At 47.1% G+C, this 26,972-nt stretch overlaps 1 protein-coding gene across 2 annotated transcripts in view; it reads left to right on the forward strand.

Annotated features, from left to right (window-relative positions):
• The window catches only part of LOC138296904 (cullin-9-like), a 360,394-nt gene that overhangs the window by 295,567 nt on the left and 37,855 nt on the right, over window positions 1–26,972 (forward strand). For both annotated transcript variants that reach the window (XM_069236417.1, XM_069236416.1), the window contains exons 29-31: window positions 23,183–23,328; window positions 24,935–25,076; window positions 26,672–26,874. In XM_069236417.1, the coding sequence (XP_069092518.1) occupies window positions 23,183–23,328; window positions 24,935–25,076; window positions 26,672–26,874 (491 nt within the window). The remainder of the gene's footprint in view (window positions 1–23,182; window positions 23,329–24,934; window positions 25,077–26,671; window positions 26,875–26,972) is intronic.

Raw genomic sequence — 26,972 nt, forward strand, 5'->3', positions numbered from 1 at the left:
TGTATTCAAAGGAATACATTACCAATTCAAGGTACTGCCTTTCGGATTAACAACCGCACCAAGAGTCTTTACCAAATGTCTAGTGGTAGTCGCAGCACACATAAGAAGGCAGCAAATACATGTGTTCCCATATCTAGACGACTGGCTAATCAAGGCCCATTCGTTAATAGAGTGCTCAAATCACACAAATCATATCATACAAACCCTCTTCAAACTAGGGTTCACCGTCAATTTCACAAAATCCAAAATTCTGCCACGCAAGGTACAACAATACCTGGGAGCCATAATAGACACATCAAAAGGAGTAGCCACTCCAAGTCCACAAAGAATTCAAAATTTCAACACCATCATACAACGCATGTATCCAACACAAAACATACAAGCAAAGATGGTATTACAACTCCTAGGCATGATGTCATCATGCATAGCCATTGTCCCAAACGCAAGACTGCACATGAGGCCCTTACAACAATGCCTAGCATCACAGTGGTCTCAAGCACAGGGTCACCTTCTAGATCTGGTGTTAATAGACCGCCAAACTTACCTCTCACTTCTGTAGTGGAACAACATAAATTTTAACAAGGGGCGGCCTTTCCAAGACCCAGTGCCACAATACGTAATAACAACAGATGCTTCCATGACAGGGTGGGGAGCACACCTCGATCAACACAGCATACAAGGACAATGGAACGTACATCAAACAAAACTGCATATCAATCACCTAGAACTTCTAGCAGTTTTTCAAGCACTAAAAGCTTTCCAACCAATAATAGTTCACAAATACATTCTCGTCAAAACAGACAACATGACAACAATGTATTATCTAAACAAGCAGGGGGGGACGCACTCCACGCAGTTAAGCCTGCTAGCACAAAAAATTTGGCATTGGGCAATTCACAACCAAATTCGCCTAATTGCACAGTTTATACCAGGGATACAAAACCAACTCGCAGACAATCTCTCTCGAGATCACCAACAGGTCCACGAATGGGAAATTCACCCCCAAATTCTGAACACTTATTTCAAACTCTGGGGAACACCTCAGATAGACTTGTTTGCGACAAGGGAGAACGCAAAATGCCAAAACTTCGCATCCAGATACCCACACAAACAATCCCAAGGCAATGCCCTATGGATGAACTGGTCAGGGATATTTGCTTACGCTTTTCCTCCTCTCCCTCTCCTTCCTTACCTGGTAAACAAACTCAGTCAAAGCAAACTCAAACTCATATTGATAGCACCAACTTGGGCAAGGCAACCCTGGTACACAACGCTGCTAGACCTATCAGTGGTACCCTGCATCAAATTGCCCAACAGGCCAGATCTGTTGACACAGCACAACCAAAAGATCAGACACCCAGATCCAGCATCGCTGAATCTAGCAATCTGGCTCCTGAAATCCTAGAATTCGGGCACTTACAACTTACCCAAGAATGTATGGAAGTCATAAAACAAGCAAGAAGGCCATCCACCAGGCACTGCTATGCAAGTAAATGGAAGAGGTTTGTTTGCTACTGCCATATTAATCAAATACAACCATTACACACAACTCCAGAACAAGTAGTGGGTTACTTGCTTCACTTACAAAAATCTAACCTAGCTTTCTCTTCCATTAAGATTCACCTTGCAGCAATATCTGCATACCTGCAAACTACCTATTCAACTTCCCTATATAAAATACCAGTCATTAAAGCATTCATGGAGGGCCTTAGGAGAATTATACCACCAAGAACACTACCTGTTCCTTCATGGAACCTAAATGTTGTCCTAACTAGACTTATGGGTCCACCTTTTGAACCCATGCACTCCTGCGACATACAGTTCCTAACCTGGAAGGTGGCATTTCTCATCGCCATTACTTCCCTAAGAAGAGTAAGCGAGATTCAGGCGTTTACTATACAGGAACCTTTTATACAACTACACAAAAATAAAGTCGTCCTAAGGACCAATCCTAAATTTTTGCCAAAGGTTATTTCACCGTTCCATCTAAATCAAACAGTGGAACTTCCAGTGTTCTTTCCACAGCCAGATACCGTAGCTGAAAGGGCACTACATACATTAGATGTCAAAAGAGCATTAATGTATTACATTGACAGAACAAAAAACATCAGAAAGACTAAACAACTCTTTATTGCATTTCAAAAACCTCACGCAGGAAACCCAATTTCAAAACAAGGTATAGCCAGATGGATAGTTAAATGCATCCAAATCTGCTACCTTAAAGCTAAACGACAGCTGCCCATTACACCAAGGGCACACTCAACCAGAAAGAAAGGTGCTACCATGGCCTTTCTAGGAAACATCCCAATGCAAAAAATATGTAAGGCAGCCACATGGTCTACGCCTCACACATTCACCAAGCACTACTGTGTAGACGTGTTATCCGCACAACAAGCCACAGTAGGTCAAGCCGTATTAAGGACATTATTTCAGACTACTTCCACTCCTACAGGCTGATCCACCGCTTTGGGGAAATAACTGCTTACTAGTCTATGCAGAACATGCGTATCTACAGCGACAGATGCCATCGAACTGAAAATGTCACTTACCCAGTGTACATCTGTTCGTGGCATCAGTCGCAGTAGATTCGCATGTGCCCACCCGCCTCCCCGGGAGCCTGTAGCAGTTTGGAAGTTACCTTCAATTATTTATATATGTATCATCTCAACCTTAAATAGGTGCATACTTAGTCACTCCATTGCATGGGCACTATTACTACAATTCAACTCCTACCTCACCCTCTGCGGGGGAAAAACAATCGAAGATGGAGTCGACGCCCATGCGCAATGGAGACAAAAGGAGGAGTCACTCGGTCCCGTGACTCGAAAGACTTCTTCGAAGAAAAAACTTGTAACACTCCGGCCCAACACCAGATGGCGAGCTATTGCAGAACATGCGAATCTACTGCGACTGATGCCACGAACAGATGTACACTGGGTAAGTGACATTTTCATTATTGCATTTCAAAAACCTCATGCAGGAAACCCAATATCAAAACAAGGTATAGCCAGATGGATAGTTAAATGCATCCAAATCTGCTACCTTAAAGCTAAACGACAGCTGCCCATTACACCAAGGGCACACTCAACCAGAAAGAAAGGTGCTACCATGGCCTTTCTAGGAAACATCCCAATGCAAGAAATATGTAAGGCAGCCACATGGTCTACGCCTCACACATTCACCAAGCACTACTGTGTAGACGTGTTATCCGCACAACAAGCCACAGTAGGTCAAGCCGTATTAAGAGCATTATTTCAGACTACTTCCACTCCTACAGGCTGATCCACCGCTTTTGGGGAGATAACTGCTTACTAGTCTATGCAAAACATGTGTATCTGCAGCTACAGATGCCACCAAACTGAAAATGTCACTTACCCAGTGTACATCTGTTCGTGGCATCAGTAGCAGTAGATTCGCATGTGCCCACCCGCCTCCCCGGGAGCCTGTAGCAGTTTGGAAGTTACCTTCAATTATTTATATATGTATCATCTCAACCTTAAATAGGTGCATACTTAGTCACTCCATTGCATGGGCACTATTACTACAATTCAACTCCTACCTCACCCTCTGCGGGGAAAAACAATCGAAGATGGAGTCGACGCCCATGCGCAATGGAGACAAAAGGAGGAGTCACTCGGTCCCGTGACTCGAAAGACTTCTTCGAAGAAAAACAACTTGTAACACTCCGGCCCAACCCCAGATGGCGAGCTATTGCAAAACATGCGAATCTACTGCGACTGATGCCACGAACAGATGTACACTGGGTAAGTGACATTTTCATTTTTCCTGAACAAGGAGGTGTAAAATGATCTGACAACCCAGCGGGACATGCATCGACTGGTTGTATGCCGTGTTGTCTCAGTGTGGTCCTGCTTTCTATATAAGCAGAGATGTTAAAACCACTTATTGTCTCAGAACCTGTAAGAGACCGGAACTAATTAGGTGTGTGAGTGTGTGAATGATGCGTGTCTCAGAGAGGTGTGTATTAATTTTTTTTTTTTGTCAGTTGTATATTTTTAATTGGCCTCTTGTAAATGGAAACAAGCTCTGGTGTGACCCTGGACTTGAGTATTGTGTAGACATTTCCCTGGGTCATATCCGACTTTACCAGGGCCCTCGCATGGCTGTGTCTAGCCTCAGAGGGACATTGAGGTTGATTCCCACTTATTTACTTGAAGACCGAACCGGTTCTCCAACACCTTTAAATGTGCAGCCAAGTAGGGGTCCCCGGGCCGTGGGTAGGTGTCTGTGTCAATAGAAACTCTTGACCCCCACCTGTTCCATTTCTAGAGTGTACCCCAGTGGAATCCATTGTCATTGCTAGCTCACTGAAGCTCTTACCCCATTAGAAAAACGTTGTTAGCTTTTTCGGTTTTGATGTGGCTCATCACACCTGTAGGAAGCTGGCCTGGTGTGTGGTGGACACCTGTGGTGTTCGCACCTAATATCAGGTCCAGCAACCCCTGTTAGTGAATGAAGACAATGTCTAGGAAGCCGGGGCTCTCTAGTGGTAACTGTGGTGATCAGCCAAGACTTACCTAGGAGAAACGCAAAGCTTATGCATTACCTCTATAGTCACACAGCAGCTTATCACACCTGAAGGAACCACCCAGTGGTACAAAAATAAAGGTACTTTATTACAGTAACACTGAACTGGATTACTATAGGCAGACCCCCAACTGGAGGTAAGTATACACTAAATATACACCGGAATTACAAGGAATTAGCATAGAAAAACAACAAGCATTGGTAAGAAATAGCAGAAAATAGCTAGGGCCCTATGTGGGGGCCAAACCATATACTGAAATAGTGATATGCGAAGTTAGGTCCCCCACCCTCGGATGTGGAATAGTTAGAAGAGAACTGGGAGAACTTGGGACCCCAAGAGGTTAGTACCTAGATGACCCCCTGCAACCAGGAAAGCAGAGTTAAGTTACCTGGTCTTCCCTTAGACTAACAAGGGGATTTGGAAAATGAACAGGACCAGTCTCAATGGATTACGAAAGGAGAGAACCTGCAATAGAAGGGGACAGAGTCCAGTCCATGCGGAAGAAGATCCGGCTCAACAGTGGAAGATGAAGGTCAGCTGTGGAGCCGAGGAGCTGCCGAGGAGCCCCTGAAGTCGTGCAGAAGCGGTCCCACGCCAGCCATCAGGCTGCAGTCGAGTCAGCTGTCAGGAGGGCCACCATCAAGCCTTGGCAAGTGCGAGTCTGGACAGAAGAGGATTTGCTGAGCTGAAGAGGACCAGCAAGGTCCAGGGGTCTTGACCCTTGAATGGGAGTCTGGACTGACCTTCACCAGTCAGGAGAGCCAGCAGAAGCTGTAGTAACCCCCACAGGCAACCCACTGGCAGCAGGCACAGTCCGTTGCAGTGAGGCCCAGTCTGCACACGTGGAGAGGAGTTGCTGGAGCAGCAGAGATGGGACTGTCCTTGCAAGGATGTAGTGCTGGAGGCCGTGGGCTACTTGGAGCCTGAAGATCCCTTGGAGCAAGAGTCAACAAGCCTTGGCTGCTGCAAGAGTCGTGGTACACAGGGATTCTGTCCTGCAAGGAGAGGCAAGGGCTCACCTTCTCCCAAGTTGGACAGAAGGCAGAGGGGACCAAGAAGACCACTCAGAACCCCCACGTGTGTTGGAGGAACCATGCAGTTCGTTAATGTAGCTGAAGTCTTGCCGACCCCAGAGAAATGCACAGCCATGGAAATGCAATTGTAGGAAGGGGCCAGAGAAACAATGTTGCATGACAAGGGCGTCTTAGGAGTTGCAGGCTTGTTTGGTTCCTGTGAAGTCCAGCAGTGGTTCCGCTGGCCAGAAGTAGAAGAGGTTGATGGAGAAGAGTCCTGGTGGAGTTTTGCAAGCCGAATCTGGGGACCTACCTTCAAGGTAGTCCCTAAATAGCTCTAACGGGCTTAGTCACTCTGCAAGGTGACCACCTATCAGAGGGGGTCACTGACATCAGATACCTCTCCTCACCAACCAGATGCTCGAGGGGCTTCTGCACATCTTGTTTTCAAGATGGCAGAATCAAGTGGCCACATAACGGAGCGCTGTTCATCACCCAGCGGGTGGTGATGGACAGGGGAGTGGTCACTCCCCTTTCTTTTGTGTGGTTTCGCGCCAGAGCAGGGACCGAATGTGCACTTCAAAGCAAGCCGCTGGCATGGGCAACCTTGTACCACCTATTTCCAAGGGGGAGAGTTCTGCATCCCCTCTCCCACAGGAAACCCTTTGTTCTGCCTTCCCCTGCTTGAGGTGGTCAAGCAGCAGGAGGGCAGAAGCCTGTCTGAGGGGCTGCAGCAGCGTGGGACTGGTTGGAGCAATACTTGGGGGGTCCTCTAAGGAGCTCCCAGAGTGCATGGAATCATGCCACCAATACTGGCATAGGTATTGGAGTATGATTCCGACATGTTTGATATGAAACATGCCTAGGTTCAAAGTTACCATTATGCAGCTGGACCACAGGTAGTGTAACCTGTGGCCAGTACAAGGGTAAAATGGCTTCTCTGCACTTGCAAAGTCCAGTGCGTTGGAACTGGCGTTATTAGGGGCATCTCTGCTCATGCAGGGGAGCCCTCACTCACATAAACCTGCACCCCCCATTTGGGCTCAAAGGGCCTACAATAGCGGTGACTTACAGTGACCCGGTGTAGTGGCCAGCAGTGAAAGGGTGCATGCACCTCTTCACGCAGGCCGCAGTGGCGGGCATGCAGACAGTTTGCATGGGCTCCCAGGGGTGGCAAAATACATGCTGCGGCCCATGGGGGATCCCTGGTGTACTAATTCCCTGGTACCCAAGTAGCATATACTAGGAGCTTATAGGGTTACACCAGTATGCCAATTGTGGGGTGTAAAGGGTACCAAGGCAACCCCATTTGGAGGAGAGAGCACAGTCAGTGGAGCCCTGGTTAGCAGGATCCCAGTGAAAACAGTCTAAATACACTGAAAGATTGACTTTCGTACAATACCTCCCCTGAAACCCAAGTCTCAAACTCCACCTTAGATTGTTTTTGCCGCCATGAGGTTTGGATGTTTTCAAGTGTTTTGTTTCACTCCGCACCAAAGTCTACATTTCAGCACCAGAGGATGACATTGACTTCGATGGTGCTAATGTCATTTTCCTCTTGCTGCACTCGACAGCTTCAGGACCAAATTGTCAGAAGAACCTGGGGGCCACTGTGTATGAGAATTATTTATTTTAGGGAGGATGATGTGAAGAATACCCCTTTGTGCAATAACAAATGTATTTGGTTGGACATAAAAGTACACTTATCTTTAAATAATTACTTCCATTATATGGTGGTAGTCGATATTCCGGATACACTATTTGGCTGAATGATATTTAAAACTTGACATTGTAGTAGAACATCAGCCACCAAAGCATAAAAAAGGGAAACAAACAGTAATGTCAGGAAAATGTTATCAATATAAAATCTCTCAACTTGTTAAACTTATTCGGCATGTGGCCATAGCTCATCAAGTGTCCCTGCTAGCAGAACATCTCCCAGGGGTGGACAGGTGGTAAGAAAAGACTACATTCCGAAGAGCCTCACAAAGAATGTATATATTGTCTTCATCTATCCCACAAGTGGAAGGGCTGCAAGATATGCAGAACTTTTTTCACAAACATCCGCAAATACCATGAGCGAAGGCTTTTATTGTGGCTACAGAAACTTCAGACCGAAACTGTTGTAGTTTTCTGAGGAAGAAAGTAGTGAGTATTTGATCCCCTCACAGACTTCCAGAAAGAGTGAAGGTCTTGCCATGATTCCGCTCATCACAGTAAAAAAGCCTTTAAAAAGACCCACCATGGAGCTGCAGAATGCTCCTCTCATAAGGAAAAACAAAAAAAGGGTTCCTTCAGACAACTCTGATCTCAAGATCTGCAAAGTATGCTTACAGATGAGCGTTTCCCAACACCAGCTGAAGTGCAACAATCCACGGCGCCCGCAACCTCGATCGCCAGAACATCTACCTATGCGACCTATTCCAAGAATGACTCCGCAATCCTGAATTGCAATCCTTCCTCAACAGACAATGATGATGTTGACCATGATGGAGACAGGGAGGAAGGTGAGATAAGACTATCGAACCATCACCAGTGGATGGAATGATGATCTCATGCCTCCACCATCTTCTCCTCCACCACCACAGCTAGCGGTTTATCCACCGGGAGATCCTGGTGGTTTTCACATGCTAATGGGGAGAGCAGCCAAGCGTTTCCAACTGTCCATCACTACTAAACAGGAAGACTGATTTCTTTATGGTTTCAAGGATCCTTCTAGAAAGACAGTCAGAGCAATACCAATTGTAGACTACATATGGGAAGATGGAGTTAAGATCATGAAGACACCAGCATCATGGCCGTTCTTCCTAGAATAGATAAGAAATACAAAGTGCCAGAAGACTCACCTGCTTGCTTGATTGGACAGCCAAGACCTGATTCGGTCATTTCCCAGACTGCACAAGCAGGTCTAAAAATCCTTACACTCCAGTAACTTCTCCACCTGACGAGGAGCGCAGGCGGCTCAGCAATATTGACAAAAGATTCACACTTATGTCAGGTACGACTGTTCAGGCCGCAAACTTCCTGGCCGTTCTGGGGCGATATCACCAAATGTGGTCTGACATCGCCACATACCTGGATTTCCTGCCAGATGACAAGAAAACTGAAGCCACTCACATTTCACTGGAGGGTGAAAAAGTGTCATCTGAAATTGACTGTGCAATGAATATTGCCTCCATAGGCTTCTGGCAATAGGCAGGATCAGCTGCACTTCGACACCAAGGTTGGCTTAAGGCCACGTTGTTCCACCCAGAAGTACAAACCAAAATCCTGGATATTCCCTTTGACAGTGATTCTTTGTTTTGGAAGCACATTGATGACGCTCTACAAACATAAAGGCAGACATGGAAACAGCTCATTCCCTTGGAACTCTCCAGTTTTGTAAGACCCCTTTTCGCGGAGTTTGTTGCAGCGGATCTTAATCGTACAGTGGAGGCTATCAAAGAAACCAACCTCAATCTTACCAGCAGTCCTTTCGACCCACCTAGCAACAAGACCAATCCTATCAAGCACCACCATTGGCAGCGTACCCTAAGCAACCAAGAAGAAGATAGGCTGCTTCTGCCAGAGATACCACTAGGAAGCAGTGACAGCTGTGAAGTACCAGCTATAACCCCTTCTCATCATTTGGTGAGTGCCAGAATTTCCCCCTACTTACATCAGTGGAGCGAAATAACTACGGACAAATGGGACCTCTGACTCAACCGACAAAATTCCTCCCAGCTCACCTTCACCTTCTTCACAAGGAGGCGTTGGCCATGCTGTCAAAAGGGGCCATAGCACAGGTCCTGCATTCCCAAAAAGGAAAGGGGTTTTACTCCTGTTTTTTTACTTGTGAAGAAGAAATCAGGGGAGTGGCGACCCATTCTCGACCTCAGGAATTTCAACAAGTCCCTGAAGAAACAATCTTTCCGTATGGTTTCCTTCCAAGAAATCTTCCAGCTTCTCAACCAAGGAGATTTCCTTACAAGCCTCGATCTCCAGGATGCCTATTTCCACATTCCCATCCATCGCAAATACCTCGGGTTTACATTAGCCGGTACTCATTACCAGTTCCAAGTCCTACCCTTTGGCCTCCAATCCACCCCCCTCCCTGGATATTTGGGAAATGTCTTGCCCCAGGGGCAGCCCATCTGCGACAAGGCATTAAAGTTTTCCCTTACCTCGATGATTGGTTGAAAAAGGCTCCATGTTTGCAACAGGCCGACGAGAGATACCGCCAAGTGTCTCCATCTCTTTCAAACCCTGGGGCTCATAGCCAATTTCCAGAAGTCTCTTCTTTCGCCTTCAACAAGGATAACTTTTATGGGAGTAACTCTTGACACATTACAAGGCATTCTTGTCTGTTACCTTTCAAGAAGAAATATCAAATCTCTACTAGGCATGATGTCTTCAGCCATTTTCTGACTACCTCACGTTCTTCTCAAAATGTGACCTTTCCAGGAGCAATTGGATGCACAGTGGCTCCAACAATCTCTCTGCAGGGCTGACATTCCTTCCCCCCTCCCCATTTCGGAAGTCATTACAAGAGAGGCTTCTCTGGAAGAATGGGGAGCTCATTTGCAAGATCTCCAGATTCAAGGCAAGTGAACTCCAGAACAGTTGAAACTGCATATCAACTTCCTCAAGATCAGAACAATCTCACTGGCTCTTCAAGTTTTCTTGCCGAGAGTTCAAGGTTCCTCTGTGTTGATAAGGACAGACAACACAATGAGTATTCATTACTTCCGCAAATAGCGATGTACAAGGTCCAGGATTCTGTCCCAGGAAGCTCAGACTATCTGGCACTGGGCACGAAGACATCAAGTGACCTTAAGGGTTGAACATCTCCCAGGCGTACACAACTCTCTAGCAGACACCTTGAGCAGATCATCATAAAGTTGTCACAAATGGGAATTGAACCAGGTGGTCCTAGATGCCATATTACAACCCATTGGGCAAGCCCAATCTGGATCTTTTTTTGCATCACGAGAGAACAAAAAGTACCCTCAAAAAGGATCCTGGAGGAAGCCCTTTTGATGCAATGGTCTGCGATTTATGCCTACGCTTAGTCACTGATCCCACTTATTCCCAGGGTTCTCCGTAAAACCTCACGGGAACCATGCCAGTTGATACTTGTAGCTCCACGATGGCCCAGACAACACTGTTTTTCAGAGCTCCTGATGTTGTCAGTAGACAAACACATTCAACTCAAGCCCCAAGTAGACTTCTTGTCGATGAACAATCACCAGGTCCTTCATCCAGACCGGACTTCTCTGCATTTACCAGCTTGGCTCCTGACACCATGAGCTACAGTACCTAGACCTTCCAGGGGATTGGCGGAATATCCTTACACAGGCGAGAGCTGATTCTACCAACAAGACATATTGCTTCAAATGGAAACATTTTTGTCTTTGGTGCGAGAAATCTAAAGTGCATACTATCATGTCTCCTCCTGAATATGTGTTACCATGTTTACTGTCTGGCTGTATCTGGTCTAACACACTCCTCTGTCACAAAGTGCATTGGCTGCTGTTTCCAGATAGACGGACTTTGGAATCTCCTTCCTTGTGGTTGCACAGATTAATTGTCCAATTTCCCAAAGGACTTTTCAGGGCATATCCTTCAACAAAATCACCACCACCTGCATGGCTGCTTAACTCAAACTGATTGATTAAAACTCCATGTAGGAAGTTGGCTCTGTATATACTATTTCAGCGTAAGAAATACTATGCACAGAGTCCTAGGGTTCCCCTTAGAGGTAAGATAGTGGCAAAAAGAGATAATTCTAATGCTCTATTTTGTGGTAGTGTGGTCGAGCAGTAGGCTTATCAGAGGGTAGTGTTAAGCATTTGTTGTACACACACAGGCAATAAATGAGGAACACACACTCAAAGACTTACTCCAGGCCAATAGGTTTTTATATAGAAAAATATATTTTCTTAGTTTATTTTAAGAACCACAGGTTCAAGATTTACATGTAATACTTCAAATGAAAGGTATTTCACTCAGGTAGACAAAAATGGCAATAAGCTATTTTAAAAGTGGACACAGTGCACAAATCAACAGTTCCTGGGGGAGGTAAGCATTTGTTAAGTTCACAGGTAAGTAAAACACTTACAGGGTTCAAAGTTGGGTCCAAGGTAGCCCACCAATGGGGGCTCAAGGCAACCCCAAAGTTACCACACCAGCAGCTCAAGGCCGGTCAGGTGCAGAGGTCAAAGTGGTGCCCAAAACACATAGGCTTCAATGGAAACAGGGGTGCCCTGGTTCCAGTCTGCCAGCAGGTAAGTACCCGCGTCTTCGGAGGGCAGACCAGGGGGGTTTGTAGGGCACCGGGGGGGGGGGGAAACAAGCAGGCACAGAAAGTACGCCCTCAGCGGCACAGGGCCGGCCGGGTGCAGAGTGAAAACAGGCGTCTGGTTTGTAATAGGATTCAATGGGGAGACCTGGGGTCTCTTCATCGATGTAGGCAGGCACGGGGGGCTCCTCGGGGTAGCCACCACCTGGGCTAGGCAGAGGGTCGCCTGGGGGTCGCTCCTGCACTGGAGTTCGGTTCTTTCAGGTCCTGGGGGCTGCGGGTGCAGTGCTGGTTCCAGGCGTCAGGTTCCTTGTTACAGGCAGTCACGGTCCGGGGGAGCCTGGATTTCCTCTGCAGGTGTCACTGTGTGGGCTCAGGGGGGGTCAACTCGGTCTCCTCACGGGCTCGCAGTCGCCGGGGAGTCCTCCCTGTAGTGTTAGTTTTCCGCAGGTCGAGCCGGGGGCGTCGGGTGCAGAGTGGAAAGTCTCACGCTTCCGGAGGGAAACGTGGGGTCTTTAAAGTTGCTTCTTTGTTGCAGAAAGTTGCAGTTTCTTGAACAGGGCCGCTGTTCTCGGGAGCTTCTTGGTCCTTTAGATGCAGGGTAGTCCTCTGAGGCTTCAGAGGTCGCTGGACCCCGTTGGATGCGTCGCTGTTGAAGTTTTCTTCGAAGTAGGGAGACAGGCCGGTGGGGCTGGGGCCAAATCAGTTGTTGTCTCCGTCTTCACTGCAGGGCTTCAGGTCAGCAGTCCTTCTGCTTCTTTAGGTTGCAGGAATCTATCTTCCTTGGTTCTGGGAGCCCCTAAATACTGAATTTAGGGGTGTGTTTAGGTCTGGGAGGGCAGTAGCCAATGGCTACTGTCCTTGAGGGTGGCTACACCCTCTTGGTGCCTCCTCCCTGTGGGGAGGAGGGCACATCCCTAATCCTGTTGGGGGAATCCTCCTTCTACAAGATGGAGGATTTCTAAAAGTAAGAGTCACCTCAGCTCAGGATACCTTAGGGGCTGTCCTGACTGGGGAGTGACTCCTCCTTGTTTTCCTCATTATCTCTTCCAGCCTTGCTGCCAAAAGTGGGGGCAGTGGCCGGAGGGACAGGCAACTCCACTAGCTGGGATGCCCTTTGGCGCTGTAACGAAGGGGGTGAGCTTTTGAGGTTCACCGCCAGGTGTTACAGTTCCTGCAGGGGGAGGTGAGAAGCACCTCCACCCAGTACAGGCTTTGTTCCTGGCCACAGAGTGACAAAGGCACTCTCCCCATGTGGCCAGCAACATGTCTGGTGTGTGGCAGGCTGGCAAAAACTAGTCAGCCCACACTGGAAGTCGGGTATGTTTTCAGGGGGCATCTCTAAGATGCCCTCTGGGTGTATTTTTACAATAAAATGTACACTCGCATCAGTGTGCATTTATTGTGCTGAGAAGTTTGATACCAAACTTCCCAGTTTTCAGTGTAGCCATTATGGTGCTGTGGAGTTCGTGTTTGACAGACTCCCAGACCATATACTCTTATGGCTACCCTGCACTTACAATGTCTAAGGTTTTGCTTAGACACTGTAGGGGCATAGTGCTCATGCACATATGCCCTCACCGGTGGTATAGTGCACCCTGCCTTAGGGTTGTAAGGCCTGCTAGAGGGGTGACTTACCTGTGTCACAGGCAGTGTGAGGTTGGCATGGGACTCTGAGGGGAGTGCCATGTTGAATTAGTACTTTCCTCCCCACCAGCACACACAAGCTGGCAAGCAGTGTGTCTGTGCTGAGTGAGGGGTCCCTAGGGTGGCATAAGACATGCTGCATCCCTTAGAGACCTTCCCTGGCATCCAGGGCCCTTGGTACCAGGGGTTACCAGTTACAAGGGACTTATCTGAGTGCCAGGGTTGTGCCAATTGTGGATACAAAGGTAAAGTTTAGGGAAAGAATACTGCTGTTGGGGCCTGGTTAGCAGGGTCCCAGCACACTTTCAAATCATAACTTAGCATCAGCAAAGGCAAAAAGTCAGGGGGTGACAATGCCAAGGAGGCATTTCCTTACATTCCATTTGAACCAATTCACAGAGCTGAACTAAAGTTCCTTACATGGAACGTGGTGTTCTTACTAGCCCTTACCACTGCCAGGAGAGTATACAAACTTCAAGCGTTCACTATTAGGAAACCTTTCCTGCAATTCAAAGGTACTATGATAATCCTGTGATCTAATCCCAAGTTCATACCAAAGGTTCCCACTGATTTTCACCTAAATCAACTAGTTATGCTTCCCTGATCCTCAAACACCAGCGTAACAGTCTTCATTCTCTTGATGTCAAGAGTTAACAATTTTACTTACAACGAACTAAGCATGTTCGTACTACGGATCAACTCTTTCTGGCCTGTGGTGATAACAATAAAGGTGGACCAGTCTCCAACTTACCATAGCAGGGTGGATTTCATTGGCCCTTCAGTTCTGCCACTCTAAGGCAGTAGATCTTTAAGACAAAAGACTACAGCGCACACTACCAGAGCAGGTTCTACTTCAGTGGGCTTATTTTCTGGGGTGTCCTTTGGAAATATATACGCTGTGCTGCAGCCTGGAAGAGCAGGAGCACGTTCACGCCGCACTGCTGTCTGGATTCAGCAGAGACCACGGACACAGCCGTGGGTCAAGCAGTACTTCTGCATCCTTTCCAATAAAGTGATCCTGTTACCATACGTTAAATAGTGTTGCACCCACCGTCCGCTATTATAGTTATGGCTATTTGTTGCTATGTTTTGCACTGCATGTGAATCTATGAAAGATACCCAATACTGGAGAAGGGATGTGTTACTTACCCGTAATGCTCGTTCTCCAGTACTGGTAGTTTTCATAGATTCACATGCGACCCACCCTCCTGCCCTTGGAGGCGCTCCTTCTTGGCCAGTGAGGTTTATCCCACTAATGCTTGGAAAATCTTGGAGTATTCTAAGGGGGCTGTCGCCTGGTTGGTCTTTTAAAAAAATAAAAAATAAAAAAAAAAGGACATGGATAGGTTATTAAGCTGAACTTTGCATTCTCTTTACAGCCTGCTAAAATGCAATATACTGCCTACTATGATACTGCGGGACTCCCACTTTGACGCATGTGAATCTGTAAGTAACAAATTCCATATCTAGGTATTGTCACTGCTATCCTTGGGCAGTGCTCTATGGATGAGCTGGTCAGGGACGTGTGCCTTCACTTTTCCCATTACCATTGATCATATGCATGACCAGGAAGATGATGCAACCGCACAGGGTTCACTCTCATTGTCCTAACATGGGCGACTCAGACCTGGCTGTTTCTGCCTCCTGATATTTCCACCCTGTGAGAAGCTGACGCCAAACACAGACCTGTTCCTGCTGCACAAAGGGCCGCTGCTCTGTCCCGACCACAAGTCAATAAATCATATGATTTGGCCCCTGAAATACCAGAATTTGGATATTTGCAGCTCCCCAAAAGTCTGTTTAAATCTTAAAGGAAGCTAGAGAACTGTCCAAAGAGAATGCCACGCTCTTGTGAGTGTCTTGTATATTACCGTAGGCTTTCAACACAGCCATGCAGCACTTCAGTGCAACATGTTTTCGTACTTATTAAACCTGCAAATGTCAGGGCTGGCCTAGTTCGCTCTAAATGCATTTAACTGCACTTGCAGCTTACCTTGAAAATAGACAATGCTCTGCTACTTTCAGCACACCAATCAATCAAATCTGTACTTAAGGTCTAGAGAGGGTTATTCCTGTTGTGGAGCCTTCTTTCAAGCCCCTCCATTCATGTGCACTGCAGTTTCTGTCTTGGAAAGCAGCTGTCCTTGTTCCCACCACTTCGATACATTAAAACAGTGAACGGGAACCCTTGTCAATGGAAGAAGTCTTTATTCAAGCAGTACGGACCAGGATTCCCTCAGGACCCAGCGTCATTTCTTGGCAAAAGTCGTCTCTTTTTCATGTTACCCACTCTATTGATTTGGCTTCATTTTGTCCACAGACAGCAGTAGAATGGGCTTTGCACGCTTGAGATGTTAGGAGAGTTTTAATGTTCTTTGTAGATCTTTCTGAGTCTACTGGAAAGAGAAAATATTTTGTTGTATTCACTGAACCCCGTTTTGTCAACCCAGTATGTAAGCTGGGGATATCCAGCTGGATTGTAATCTGCTATTATAGAGGCAGTTGTACATTGCCATATGCACCTTAGGCACGTTCTCCTGATAAAATCGGTGTCCACTACGGCCTTCCTAGGAAACATCCCTTTAGCAGCCATCTGTAAAGCAGCTGCTGCTCAACTCTATATAGACATTCGCTAAACATTACCAAGAAGCAGAAGTGGGACAAACTAGCCTGAAAACATTATGTTCGATGGCATCTGTCGCTGTAGATACACATGTTCTGCATAGCTCGCCATCTGGTGTTGGGTCGGAGTGTTACAAGTTGTTTTTCTTCGAAGAAGTCTTTCGAGTCACGGGACCGAGTGACTCCTCCTTTTGTCTCCATTGCGCATGGGCGTCGACTCCATCTTCGATTGTTTTCTTTCCGCCATCGGGTTCGGACGTGTTCCTGTCGCTCCGAGTTTCGGAACGGAAAGTTAGTTAGTATCGGAATATTTTCGTCGGTATTGTTGCGTTCGGGATCGGCGTAGTTAGTCAACACCGCATCGAAGATCGACGCGCTCCGGTGCCCTTCGGGGTAGTTTCGATCCCCCGTCGGGGCCTGGTCGGCCCGACCGCGTGTCGAACAACGTCGATGGAACGGACCCCGTTCCGTTTTTGTCCCAAATGCCACAACAAATACCCGTATACAGACCAACATTTGGTCTGTAACCTGTGCCTGTCGCCTGAGCACAGTGAAGAGACTTGCGAGGCCTGTCGTGCGTTCCGGTCCCGAAAGACACTCCGTGACCGTCGAGCCAGGAGACTTCAGATGGCGTCCACGCCGACAGCGCACCGAGAGTTCGAGGAACAAGAGGAAGAAGAAACCTTTTCGATCCACGAATCGGACTCCGAGGAATTCGACGATCAAAGAACCGTGAGTAAGACGTCGAAAACAACACAGAAGAAAAGTGACAAGGCCCAGGGGACGCCACTGCCACCAGGCCATGGCTCCACCCATCAATTCGGTGACCGACCATCGGCACCGAAAAAGGCCAAAACAGTGGCGAGATCGTCCGACTCCGGTCGAGACACCGGCACGCAGCCTTCTCGGGATCTAGAAAGTGCTGGAGAAAAGCAACGACACCGAGATAGCGGTGTAGAAGCGGCTCGACGCCGAGACAGCGGCACCGACGAAGATCGACGCCGAGAGGTTTCGAGGCCAAAAAAGAAAAAAGCCACCTCGGAGCCGAAAAGAGATACAGGCAGGGTTTCGGTGCCGAAACAACCCGTAACCGACCCAGGTCCAGGCTCTTATACAGAGGAACAATCACTGTCCTCTCAGATGTGAAAGCATAGGTTTGAGGAAGAGCTGCAGTCCACCGAAGTGGACCATACGCAAAAACGTATTTTCATACAGCAGGGAACGGGAAGAATAAGCACCCTTCCCCCTATTAGGAGAAAAAGGAGACTGGAGTTTCAAACAGACCAGGCGCCACAAACCAAAATGGTGAAAAAGGTGACTCCGCCACCCTCTCCTCCACCTGTAATTAACGTCTCACCAGCGCAAACTCCGTCACATTCCCCGGCTCACACCACCATGAGCCAAGGTGACCAGGATCAAGACGCTTGGGACTTTATATGACGCCCCAGTGTCGGACAACAGTCCGGAGGCATATCCAACAAAGCCCTCACCACCAGAAGACAGCTCAGCATACTCTCAAGTGGTGGCTAGAGCAGCACAATTCCACAACGTAAACCTCCACTCAGAACAAGTCGAGGATGACTTTTTATTCAACACCCTCTCCTCCACCCACAGCTCCTACCAAAGCCTGCCTATGCTGCCAGGTATGCTTCGGCACGCAAAGGAAATATTCAAGGAGCTGGTCAAAAGTAGGGCAATAACGCCAAGGGTGGAAAAGAAGTATAAGGCACCTCCTACGGACCCTGTTTTCATCACCACACAGCTGCCACCAGATTCCGTCGTAGTAGGAGCAGCTCGGAAAAGAGCCAACTCCCACACATCTGGGGATGCACCACCCCCAGATAAAGAGAGCCGCAAGTTCGATGCAGCTGGAAAGAGTCGCAGTACAAGCTGCAAACCAGTGGCGCATCGCTAACTCTCAAGCACTACTTGCGCGCTATGACAGAGCCCACTGGGACGAGATGCAACACCTCATTGAGCACCTACCCAAGGAACTACAAAAGAGGGCAAAGCAGGTGGTTGAGGAAGGGCAGAACATATCAAATAACCAGATACGTTCTTCTATGGACGCAGCAGACACAGCTGCAAGAACAATTAATACATCTGTGACCATTAGAAGGCACGCATGGCTGAGAACGTCTGGGTTCAAACCAGAGATACAGCAGGCAGTGCTCAATATGCCATTCAACGAAAAACAACTGTTCGGACCAGAAGTGGACACGGCAATCGAAAAACTTAAAAAAGACACTGACACTGCTAAAGCCATGGGCGCACTCTACTCCCCGCAGAGCAGAGGCACTTACAGCACCTTCCGCAAGACACCCTTTAGAGGGGGGTTTCGGGGTCAGGCCACACAAGCCAGCACCTCACAGACAACACCGTCCACCTACCAGGGACAGTACAGGGGAGGCTTTCGGGGCCAATACAGAGGACAATTCCCTAGGAATAGGGGAAAATTTCAAAGCCCCAAAACCCCTACAACCAAGCAGTGACTCAGATGTCACTCACCCCCTCCACACAACACCAGTGGGGGGAAGAATAGGTCATTATTACCAAGCATGGCAGGAAATAACTACAGACACTTGGGTCTTAGCAATTATCCAACATGGTTATTGCATAGAATTCCTACAATTCCCTCCAGACATACCACCAAAAGCACAGAATTTATCAAAACAACATTCAGACCTTCTGGAGATAGAAGTTCAAGCACTATTGCAAAAGAACGCAATCGAATTAGTACCAAACACACAAACAAACACAGGAGTCTATTCACTGTACTTCTTAATACCAAAAAAGGACAAAACACTGAGACCAATCCTAGACCTCAGAACACTAAACACCTACATCAAATCAGACCACTTTCACATGGTCACGCTACAAGAGGTGTTACCATTGCTAAAACTACAGGACTACATGACAACCTTAGACCTCAAAGACGCGTATTTCCATATACCAATACATCCGTCGCACAGGAAATACCTACGGTTCGTATTCAAAGGAATACATTACCAATTCAAAGTATTGCCTTTTGGTTTAACAACCGCACCAAGAGTCTTTACAAAATGTCTAGCAGTAGTGGCTGCACACATCAGAAGGCAGCAAATACATGTATTCCCGTATCTAGACGACTGGCTAATCAAAACCAATTCACTAACAAAGTGCTTACAACACACAAATCAAATCATACAAACCCTTTACAAACTAGGGTTCACCGTCAACTTTGCAAAATCCAACATTTTGCCTTGCAAAGTACAACAATACCTGGGAGCCATAATAGACACAACAAAAGGAGTAGCCACTCCAAGTCCACAAAGAATTCAAAATTTCAACACCATCATACAACGCATGTATCCAACACAAAAGATACAAGCAAAGATGATATTACAACTCCTAGGCATGATGTCTTCATACATAGCCATTGTCCCGAACGCAAGACTGCACATGAGGCCCTTGCAACAGTGCCTAGCATCACAATGGTCACAAGCACAGGGTCACCTTCTAGATCTGGTGTTAATAGACCGCCAAACTTACCTCTCGCTTCTATGGTGGAACAGTATAAATTTAAACAAAGGGCGGCCATTCCAAGACCCAGTGCCACAATACGTAATAACAGATGCTTCCATGACAGGGTGGGGAGCACACCTCGATCAACACAGCATACAAGGACAATGGAACGTACATCAAACAAAACTGCATATAAATCACCTAGAAATGCTAGCAGTTTTTCAAGCATTAAGGGCTTTCCAACCAATTATAACTCACAAATACATTCTTGTCAAAACAGACAACATGACAACAATGTATTATCTAAACAAACAGGGGGGACACACTCAACGCAGTTGAGCCTTCTAGCACAGAAGATATGGCGATGGGCAATTCACAACCACATTCGCCTAATAGCGCAGTTTATTCCAGGGATCCAGAATCAACTTGCAGACAATCTCTCTCGAGATCACCAACAGGTCCACGAATGGGAAATTCACCCCCAAATTCTAAACACTTACTTCAGACTCTGGGGAACACCTCAAATAGACTTGTTTGCAACAAGAGAGAACGCAAAATGCCAAAACTTCGCATCCAGATACCCACACAGGCAGTCCCAAGGCAATGCCCTATGGATGAACTGGTCAGGGATATTTGCCTACGCTTTTCCTCCTCTCCCTCTACTTCCTTATCTGGTAAACAAATTGAGTCAAAACAAACTCAAACTCATTTTAATAGCACCAACTTGGGCAAGGCAACCCTGGTACACAACACTGCTAGACCTATCAGTAGTACCCCACATCAAATTGCCCGACAGGCCGGATCTGTTAACACAACACAACCAACAGATCAGACATCCAGATCCAGCATCGCTGAATCTAGCAATCTGGCTCCTGAAATCCTAGAATTCGGACACTTACAACTTACTCAAGAATGTATGGACGTCATAAAGCAAGCCAGAAGGCCGTCCACTAGGCACTGCTATGCAAGTAAATGGAAGAGGTTTGTCTGCTACTGCCATCATAATCAGATCCAACCTTTACACGCAACTCCAAAGGACGTAGTGGGTTACTTGCTTCACTTACAAAAATCTAACCTAGCCTTCTCTTCCATTAAAATACACCTTGCGGCAATATCTGCATACCTGCAGACTACCTATTCAACTTCCCTATATAGGATACCAGTCATTAAAGCATTCATGGAGGGCCTTAAAAGAATTATTCCACCAAGAACACCACCTGTTCCTTCATGGAACTTGAATGTTGTCTTAACAAGACTCATGGGTCCACCTTTTGAACCCATGCACTCCTGCGAAATACAGTTCCTAACATGGAAGGTGGCATTTCTCATCGCCATTACCTCTCTAAGAAGAGTAAGCGAGATTCAGGCGTTTACAATACAAGAACCTTTTATACAACTACACAAGAATAAGGTCGTCCTAAGGACTAATCCTAAATTTCTACCAAAAGTTATTTCACCGTTCCATCTAAATCAAACAGTGGAACTTCCAGTGTTCTTCCCACAGCCAGATTCCGTAGCTGAGAGGGCACTACATACTTTAGATGTCAAAAGAGCATTAATGTATTACATTGACAGAACGAAAAACATCAGAAAGACTAAACAACTATTTATTGCATTTCAAAAACCTCATGCAGGAAACCCAATATCAAAACAAGGTATAGCCAGATGGATAGTTAAATGCATCCAAATCTGCTACCTTAAAGCTAAACGACAGCTGCCCATTACACCAAGGGCACACTCAACCAGAAAGAAAGGTGCTTCCATGGCCTTTCTAGGAAACATCCCAATGCAAGAAATATGTAAGGCAGCCACATGGTCTACGCCTCACACATTCACCAAACACTACTGTGTAGACGTGCTATCCGCACAACAAGCCACAGTAGGTCAAGCCGTGTTAAGAACATTATTTCAAACCACTTCCATTCCTACAGGCTGAGCCACCGCTTTTGGGGAGATAACTGCTTACTAGTCTATGCAGAACATGTGTATCTACAGCGACAGATGCCATCGAACTGAAAATGTCACTTACCCAGTGTACATCTGTTCGTGGAATCAGTCGCTGGAGATTCACATGTGCCCACCCACCTCCCCGGGAGCCTGTAGCAGTTTGGAAGTTAGCTTCAACTTTGTACATTTGTATATATATTATTTTAACCTTAAATAGGTACATACTTAGTCACTCCATTGCATGGGCACTATTGCTACAACACAACTCCTACCTCACCCTCTGCGGGGAAAACAATCGAAGATGGAGTCGACGCCCATGCGCAATGGAGACAAAAGGAGGAGTCACTCGGTCCCGTGACTCGAAAGACTTCTTCGAAGAAAAACAACTTGGAACACTCCGACCCAACACCAGATGGCGAGCTATGCAGAACATGTGAATCTCCAGCGACTGATGCCATGAACAGATGTACACTGGGTAAGTGACATTTTCATTCTCACATCATCTGCTCACAAGCTATCGATATAGGGGATGGATGCTGCTGTTTGCTCTGTACAGAGCACCTCCTCCAGCTGTACAGGCTGAAAATGGAGCTGTTACCTACCTGGAACAAACACACTATTTTTTGTAACTTAATCCACTTCACATAAATGATACTTCATATCTCCACACTGACACACCGGTGCATTGTGGGTTTCAAGAGAGGTATCACAAGTTACCGCAGAACAAAGGGGCTTTTTTGTAACGCTCTGAGCCCAGCACTACAAGTCAGGAGTGTGCAAAGCATGTGAATCTACAGCAGTACCAACTGCAGACGGATTGTTAAAGGCAGGTTCAAAAGTGCACATCAGGTACCAGTATAGCAGTAACTCCTTGTCCTGCTCGGTTCATTAAGTACCAGCAGTGGAAGTCCAGTCCCGACAGGTGTGGACCTGTACATTTGGACTTAGGACCTGACGTCCTTTACGTATGGTTGGTGGTGTTTTAATTTTGTCCATAGCGCACACTCCGAGCCCTAGATTTGAGTTTCCTTCGAGTAGGTTGTGCTGCCCAAGAACCGACAGAGACCATTAATTTCATTAGCAAAGTTAGATTAGGCAGACATTTACTGTAAGCTGAATTAATTAATTGTATTAATTATTCCTAAAACCAAAGGTATTACTAGTAAGGGACAGATATATGGTTAAGTTTTAGTGACAAGATGAAACTAATAACAAGTAGATAGTGGGGGCAATTCTAATTATGTCAACTATAGACGGACTAGGTAATGGGAAAGACGACTTATATGGGCGTGGTTTTGCTAAAAGTAGCAATGACTGGAGAGCTGGCAATGTATTTCTTTGCCATCTCCTTCCAAACTGTAGAGGGTGTTTGTATTTTGCTAATATAACATGTTTACTCATGCTGGAGAACCACTGCTACCAGTAAGTAACTCCTACTAAACTGCATGTGTTACTGACAGTCGAGTTTCATAGATGCTAACATGGAATACTATGAGGACCGTGCTTGTCCCAGGCCAGGTAAGCCATCAGTAAGATGTCTGGTCCCACAGTGGCCACAGGCAGCATCTCCATCTGTGAGCACGTAGGTCCATCTATACTGACGACTCTTCACTTTTCCAGGACAGACCATGTACGGCGCGGAACACTTGAACCCTCGAAGGTTACAGTGGACTTGGTTGGGACACGCAGAGCTGGAGTTTGGAGCACACGTTCTCCATGTCTCCACCCTTCAGATGTACATATTACTGCACTTCAACCACCAGAAGGTAAGGCACAGCATCACTGCAATCACTGGATGTTCTGCTTTATGGTTAGAGACCACTCAAACCGTCTGCCACACTCCTGCAGAGACACAGGGAGGGACTTTGGAGACTCCCCCGTTAGCATTTGCTTCCTTTGAGTCTGCCCTCTTTAGCTTTTACTTGTTGTAACGGCACATTTTGGTTTAGCCAGACCATAGCCCTTGCAAGCAGTGACTTTGAGTCACTAAGTGTGGAATTGTGATGATTCTTGAGTTATAGTAGTGATTTGCAAATGTGCCCATCTGGTGGATGGCAGCTGGCAAGAGTGCTGGTGGTGTTGGGCTGCTGGGTAGAGGATCCCAGCACTGTATGACCAATACTCCATCAGTAGGGTGCACTGTAAAGGAACAATATGCTACCAGCAGCAGACTATCCTTGAATGTGGTTGCCATATTGGAATGGTATTTCTCTTCAAGATTTCCAAATGCTGCATCTGCTTCAAGATGGCTCCCAGGTTCAGGACAAACGAGCACCTTTAATGAGCAGTGGTCCTACCCGTCCCGCTACTGACATTTTTTCTGTAATGTTTGACTTGATGTTTGGTTTGCATAAATCGACCTCAGGGCAAAAAAGACACATGTTCAAATCATTTAATTCTAATAGAATTTTCACATATTTTAACTTACATTTTTAAGGCACTTGCTGTAATTTGCTTTCTTATCCATATATACTTTTTTGTGTGCGTCTGTGATTTTTGGAATTGTCAAATGCAAGGAGTCAGTGGATGAAAGGATACTCAATATTTGTTCCCTTGGAGATTGTCTGGCCCTTGTTTTCACCCATTCTTAATATCACAAGGTCACCATTCGGTGAAGCCATACCTGCCGTTTTATGCCAGACCTATTGGCTTTGCCTTTGGCCTTTTCATCCACAACAAAAAACCTCTCTAAATTGGTTATCTGATGTGCCCTCGATGTTTGTTACCTTGTTTGTATCTGCTGATTTAGGCTCTGAGCCTGGTGGGTTGGTAGATGTGTCAACAGCAATGGATGCTGATGGTGTCATGGTGATAATTACTTGAAAACTGAAGGAAAATGATGATCGAGTCATGCTTTGGCACAGCCCAGGTGTCTTCATTTTATTTTTCTATTTTATTTCATGGCTTTGTATAAAGCTCCTTCACCTTGATGTAGTAAGTGCCCCTCACCGAGAACTGGAAGATGCCGCTGTGTGTTAGGAAAACAGAAAACAAAAAAAGGTTCTAGTTGTAACATACGAGAACTTGGAGGCAGGATTGTTAGATGTATGTAGAAGAGGTGCTTGAAGTCGGGAGAGTGAGTATAGTTCCGCAGGGAGTGAGTTTCAAAAGGATTTCACAGCACAAGCAATTAGTTCTCGCGTGTATGCGAGACAGAGCTGCTTTCTTATAAAAGTTTTGGAATTGATAAACAGTTTGCAATTTGCGGATTCTAATGTCATGGGTGCTCTCCATGACATCATTTTCTCCCTGAATACCATTTCTGTTTTTTTGCTCTTGCAGAAAGTGCTGTTTCGTGTTTGATTTCCATTCGTACAACGGGCCCTGAAAACTTCACCAGAAATTATTTTCTTTTTGTTTGCTCTCTCGTAGACACTCAGTGTGGAATCTCTTCTGCAGTCCACCGGTCTGCCTCCATCCCTTCTGGTCCAAGCCCTGGCACCACTGACTGGAGAACATGGCATCCTAACCATGAGCAAGAGCAAAAACAAAACCAAAGACCTTCTTCCGAAAGGTATGTCGTGATCTTCTAGAGTGGTGCCACACCCAACATGGTCGTCTTCCTAGTGCTCCCTGTGGTGGTGCCACACACAACATGGCCGTCTTCCTCGCGCTCCCTGTAGTGGTGCCAAAAACAACATGGCCGTCTTCCTAGCGCTCCCTGTAGTGGTGCCACACACAAAATGGCCGTCTTCCTAGCGCTCCCTGTAGTGGTGCCACACACAACATAGCTGTCTTCCTCGCGCTCCCTGTAGTAGTGCCACACACAACATGGCCGTCTTCCTAGCGCTCCCTGTAGTGATGCCACACACAACATGGCCGTCTTCATACCGCTCCCTGTAGTGGTACCACACACAACATAGCCGTCTTCCTAGCGCTCCCTGTAGTGGTGCCACACACAACATGGCTGTCTTCCTTGTGCTCCCTGTAGTGGTGCCACACACAGCATGCCCGTCTTCCTAGCGCTCCCTGTAGTGGTGCCACACACAACATGGCCGTCTTCCTAGTGCTCCCTGTAGTGGTACCACACACAACATGGCCGTCTTCCTAGTGCTCCCTGTAGTGGTGTCACACACAACATAGCCGTCTTCCTCGCGCTCCCTGCAGTAGTGCCACACACAACATGGCCGTCTTCGTCGCGCTCCCTGTAGTAGTGCCACACACAACATGGCCGTTTTCCTAGCGCTCCCTGTAGTGGTGCCACACACAACATGGCCGTCTTCCTAGCGCTCCCTGTAGTGGTGTCACACACAACATAGCCGTCTTCCTCGCGCTCCCTGCAGTAGTGCCACACACAACATGGCCGTCTTCGTCGCGCTCCCTGTAGTAGTGCCACACACAACATGGCCGTCTTCCTAGCGCTCCCTGTAGTGATGCCACACACAACATGCCCGTCTTCCTAGCGCTCCCTGTAGTGGTACCACACACAACATGGCCGTCTTCCTCGCGTTCCCTGTAGTAGTGCCACACACAACATGGCCGTCTTCCTAGCGCTCCCTGTAGTGATGCCACACACAACATGGCCGTCTTCATACCGCTCCCTGTAGTGGTGCCACACACAGCATGGCCGTCTTCCTAGCGCTCCCTGTAGTGGTGCCACACACAACATGGCTGTCTTCCTTGTGCTCCCTGTAGTGGTGCCACACACAAGATGGCCGTCTTCCTAGCGCTCCCTGTAGCGGTGCCACACACAATATGGCCGTCTTCCTAACACTCCTGTAGTGGTGCCACACACAACATAGCCGTCTTCCTAGCACTCCCTGTAGTGGTGCCACACGCAACATGCCCGTCTTCCTAGTGCTCCCTGTAGTGGTGCCACACACAACATGGCCAACTTCCTAGCGCTCCCTGTAGTGGTGCCACACACAACCTGGCCGACTTCCTAGCGCTCCCTGTAGTGGTGCCACACACAACATGGCCGTCTTTCTAGCGCTCCCTGTAGCGGTGCCACACACATGGCCGTCTTACTAGTGCTTCCTATAGTGGTGCCACACACAGCATGGCTGTCTTCCAGGTGCTCCCCTGTACATGATGCTGTTCTGCTGCGACTGGTTATTGGCTGTCTCTCCAACGGTTAGATACACATTTTTGCTTGACTTGTCGCCGCAGGTGTCCTGCGCTTGAACGATGCGTCCCTCACTAAGCTGGCAAAGCCACAGTCACCGATGTGGCTGCTGCCCAACCAGACATACCTGAATGTTGAGGATGCAGAGGGCACCGCGCTGGAGAAAAAGCGAAACATCATCTGCTGCCTGGTCGTGAAGTTACTGAAAGAGGAGAAGGCGATGCACATCGACAACCTGGTGTTTAAGGTGAGTGAGCGAAGCCAGAGTAGAACCTCCTCCCCAGTAAATAAAGTTACCTTTTGGCAGTGGATGGGCAGTTGTTTTCCAACTATATAAAGCCAGGG

Source organism: Pleurodeles waltl, chromosome 5 (genome assembly GCF_031143425.1).
Source record: "Pleurodeles waltl isolate 20211129_DDA chromosome 5, aPleWal1.hap1.20221129, whole genome shotgun sequence".
Lineage (NCBI taxonomy): Eukaryota > Metazoa > Chordata > Amphibia > Caudata > Salamandridae > Pleurodeles > Pleurodeles waltl.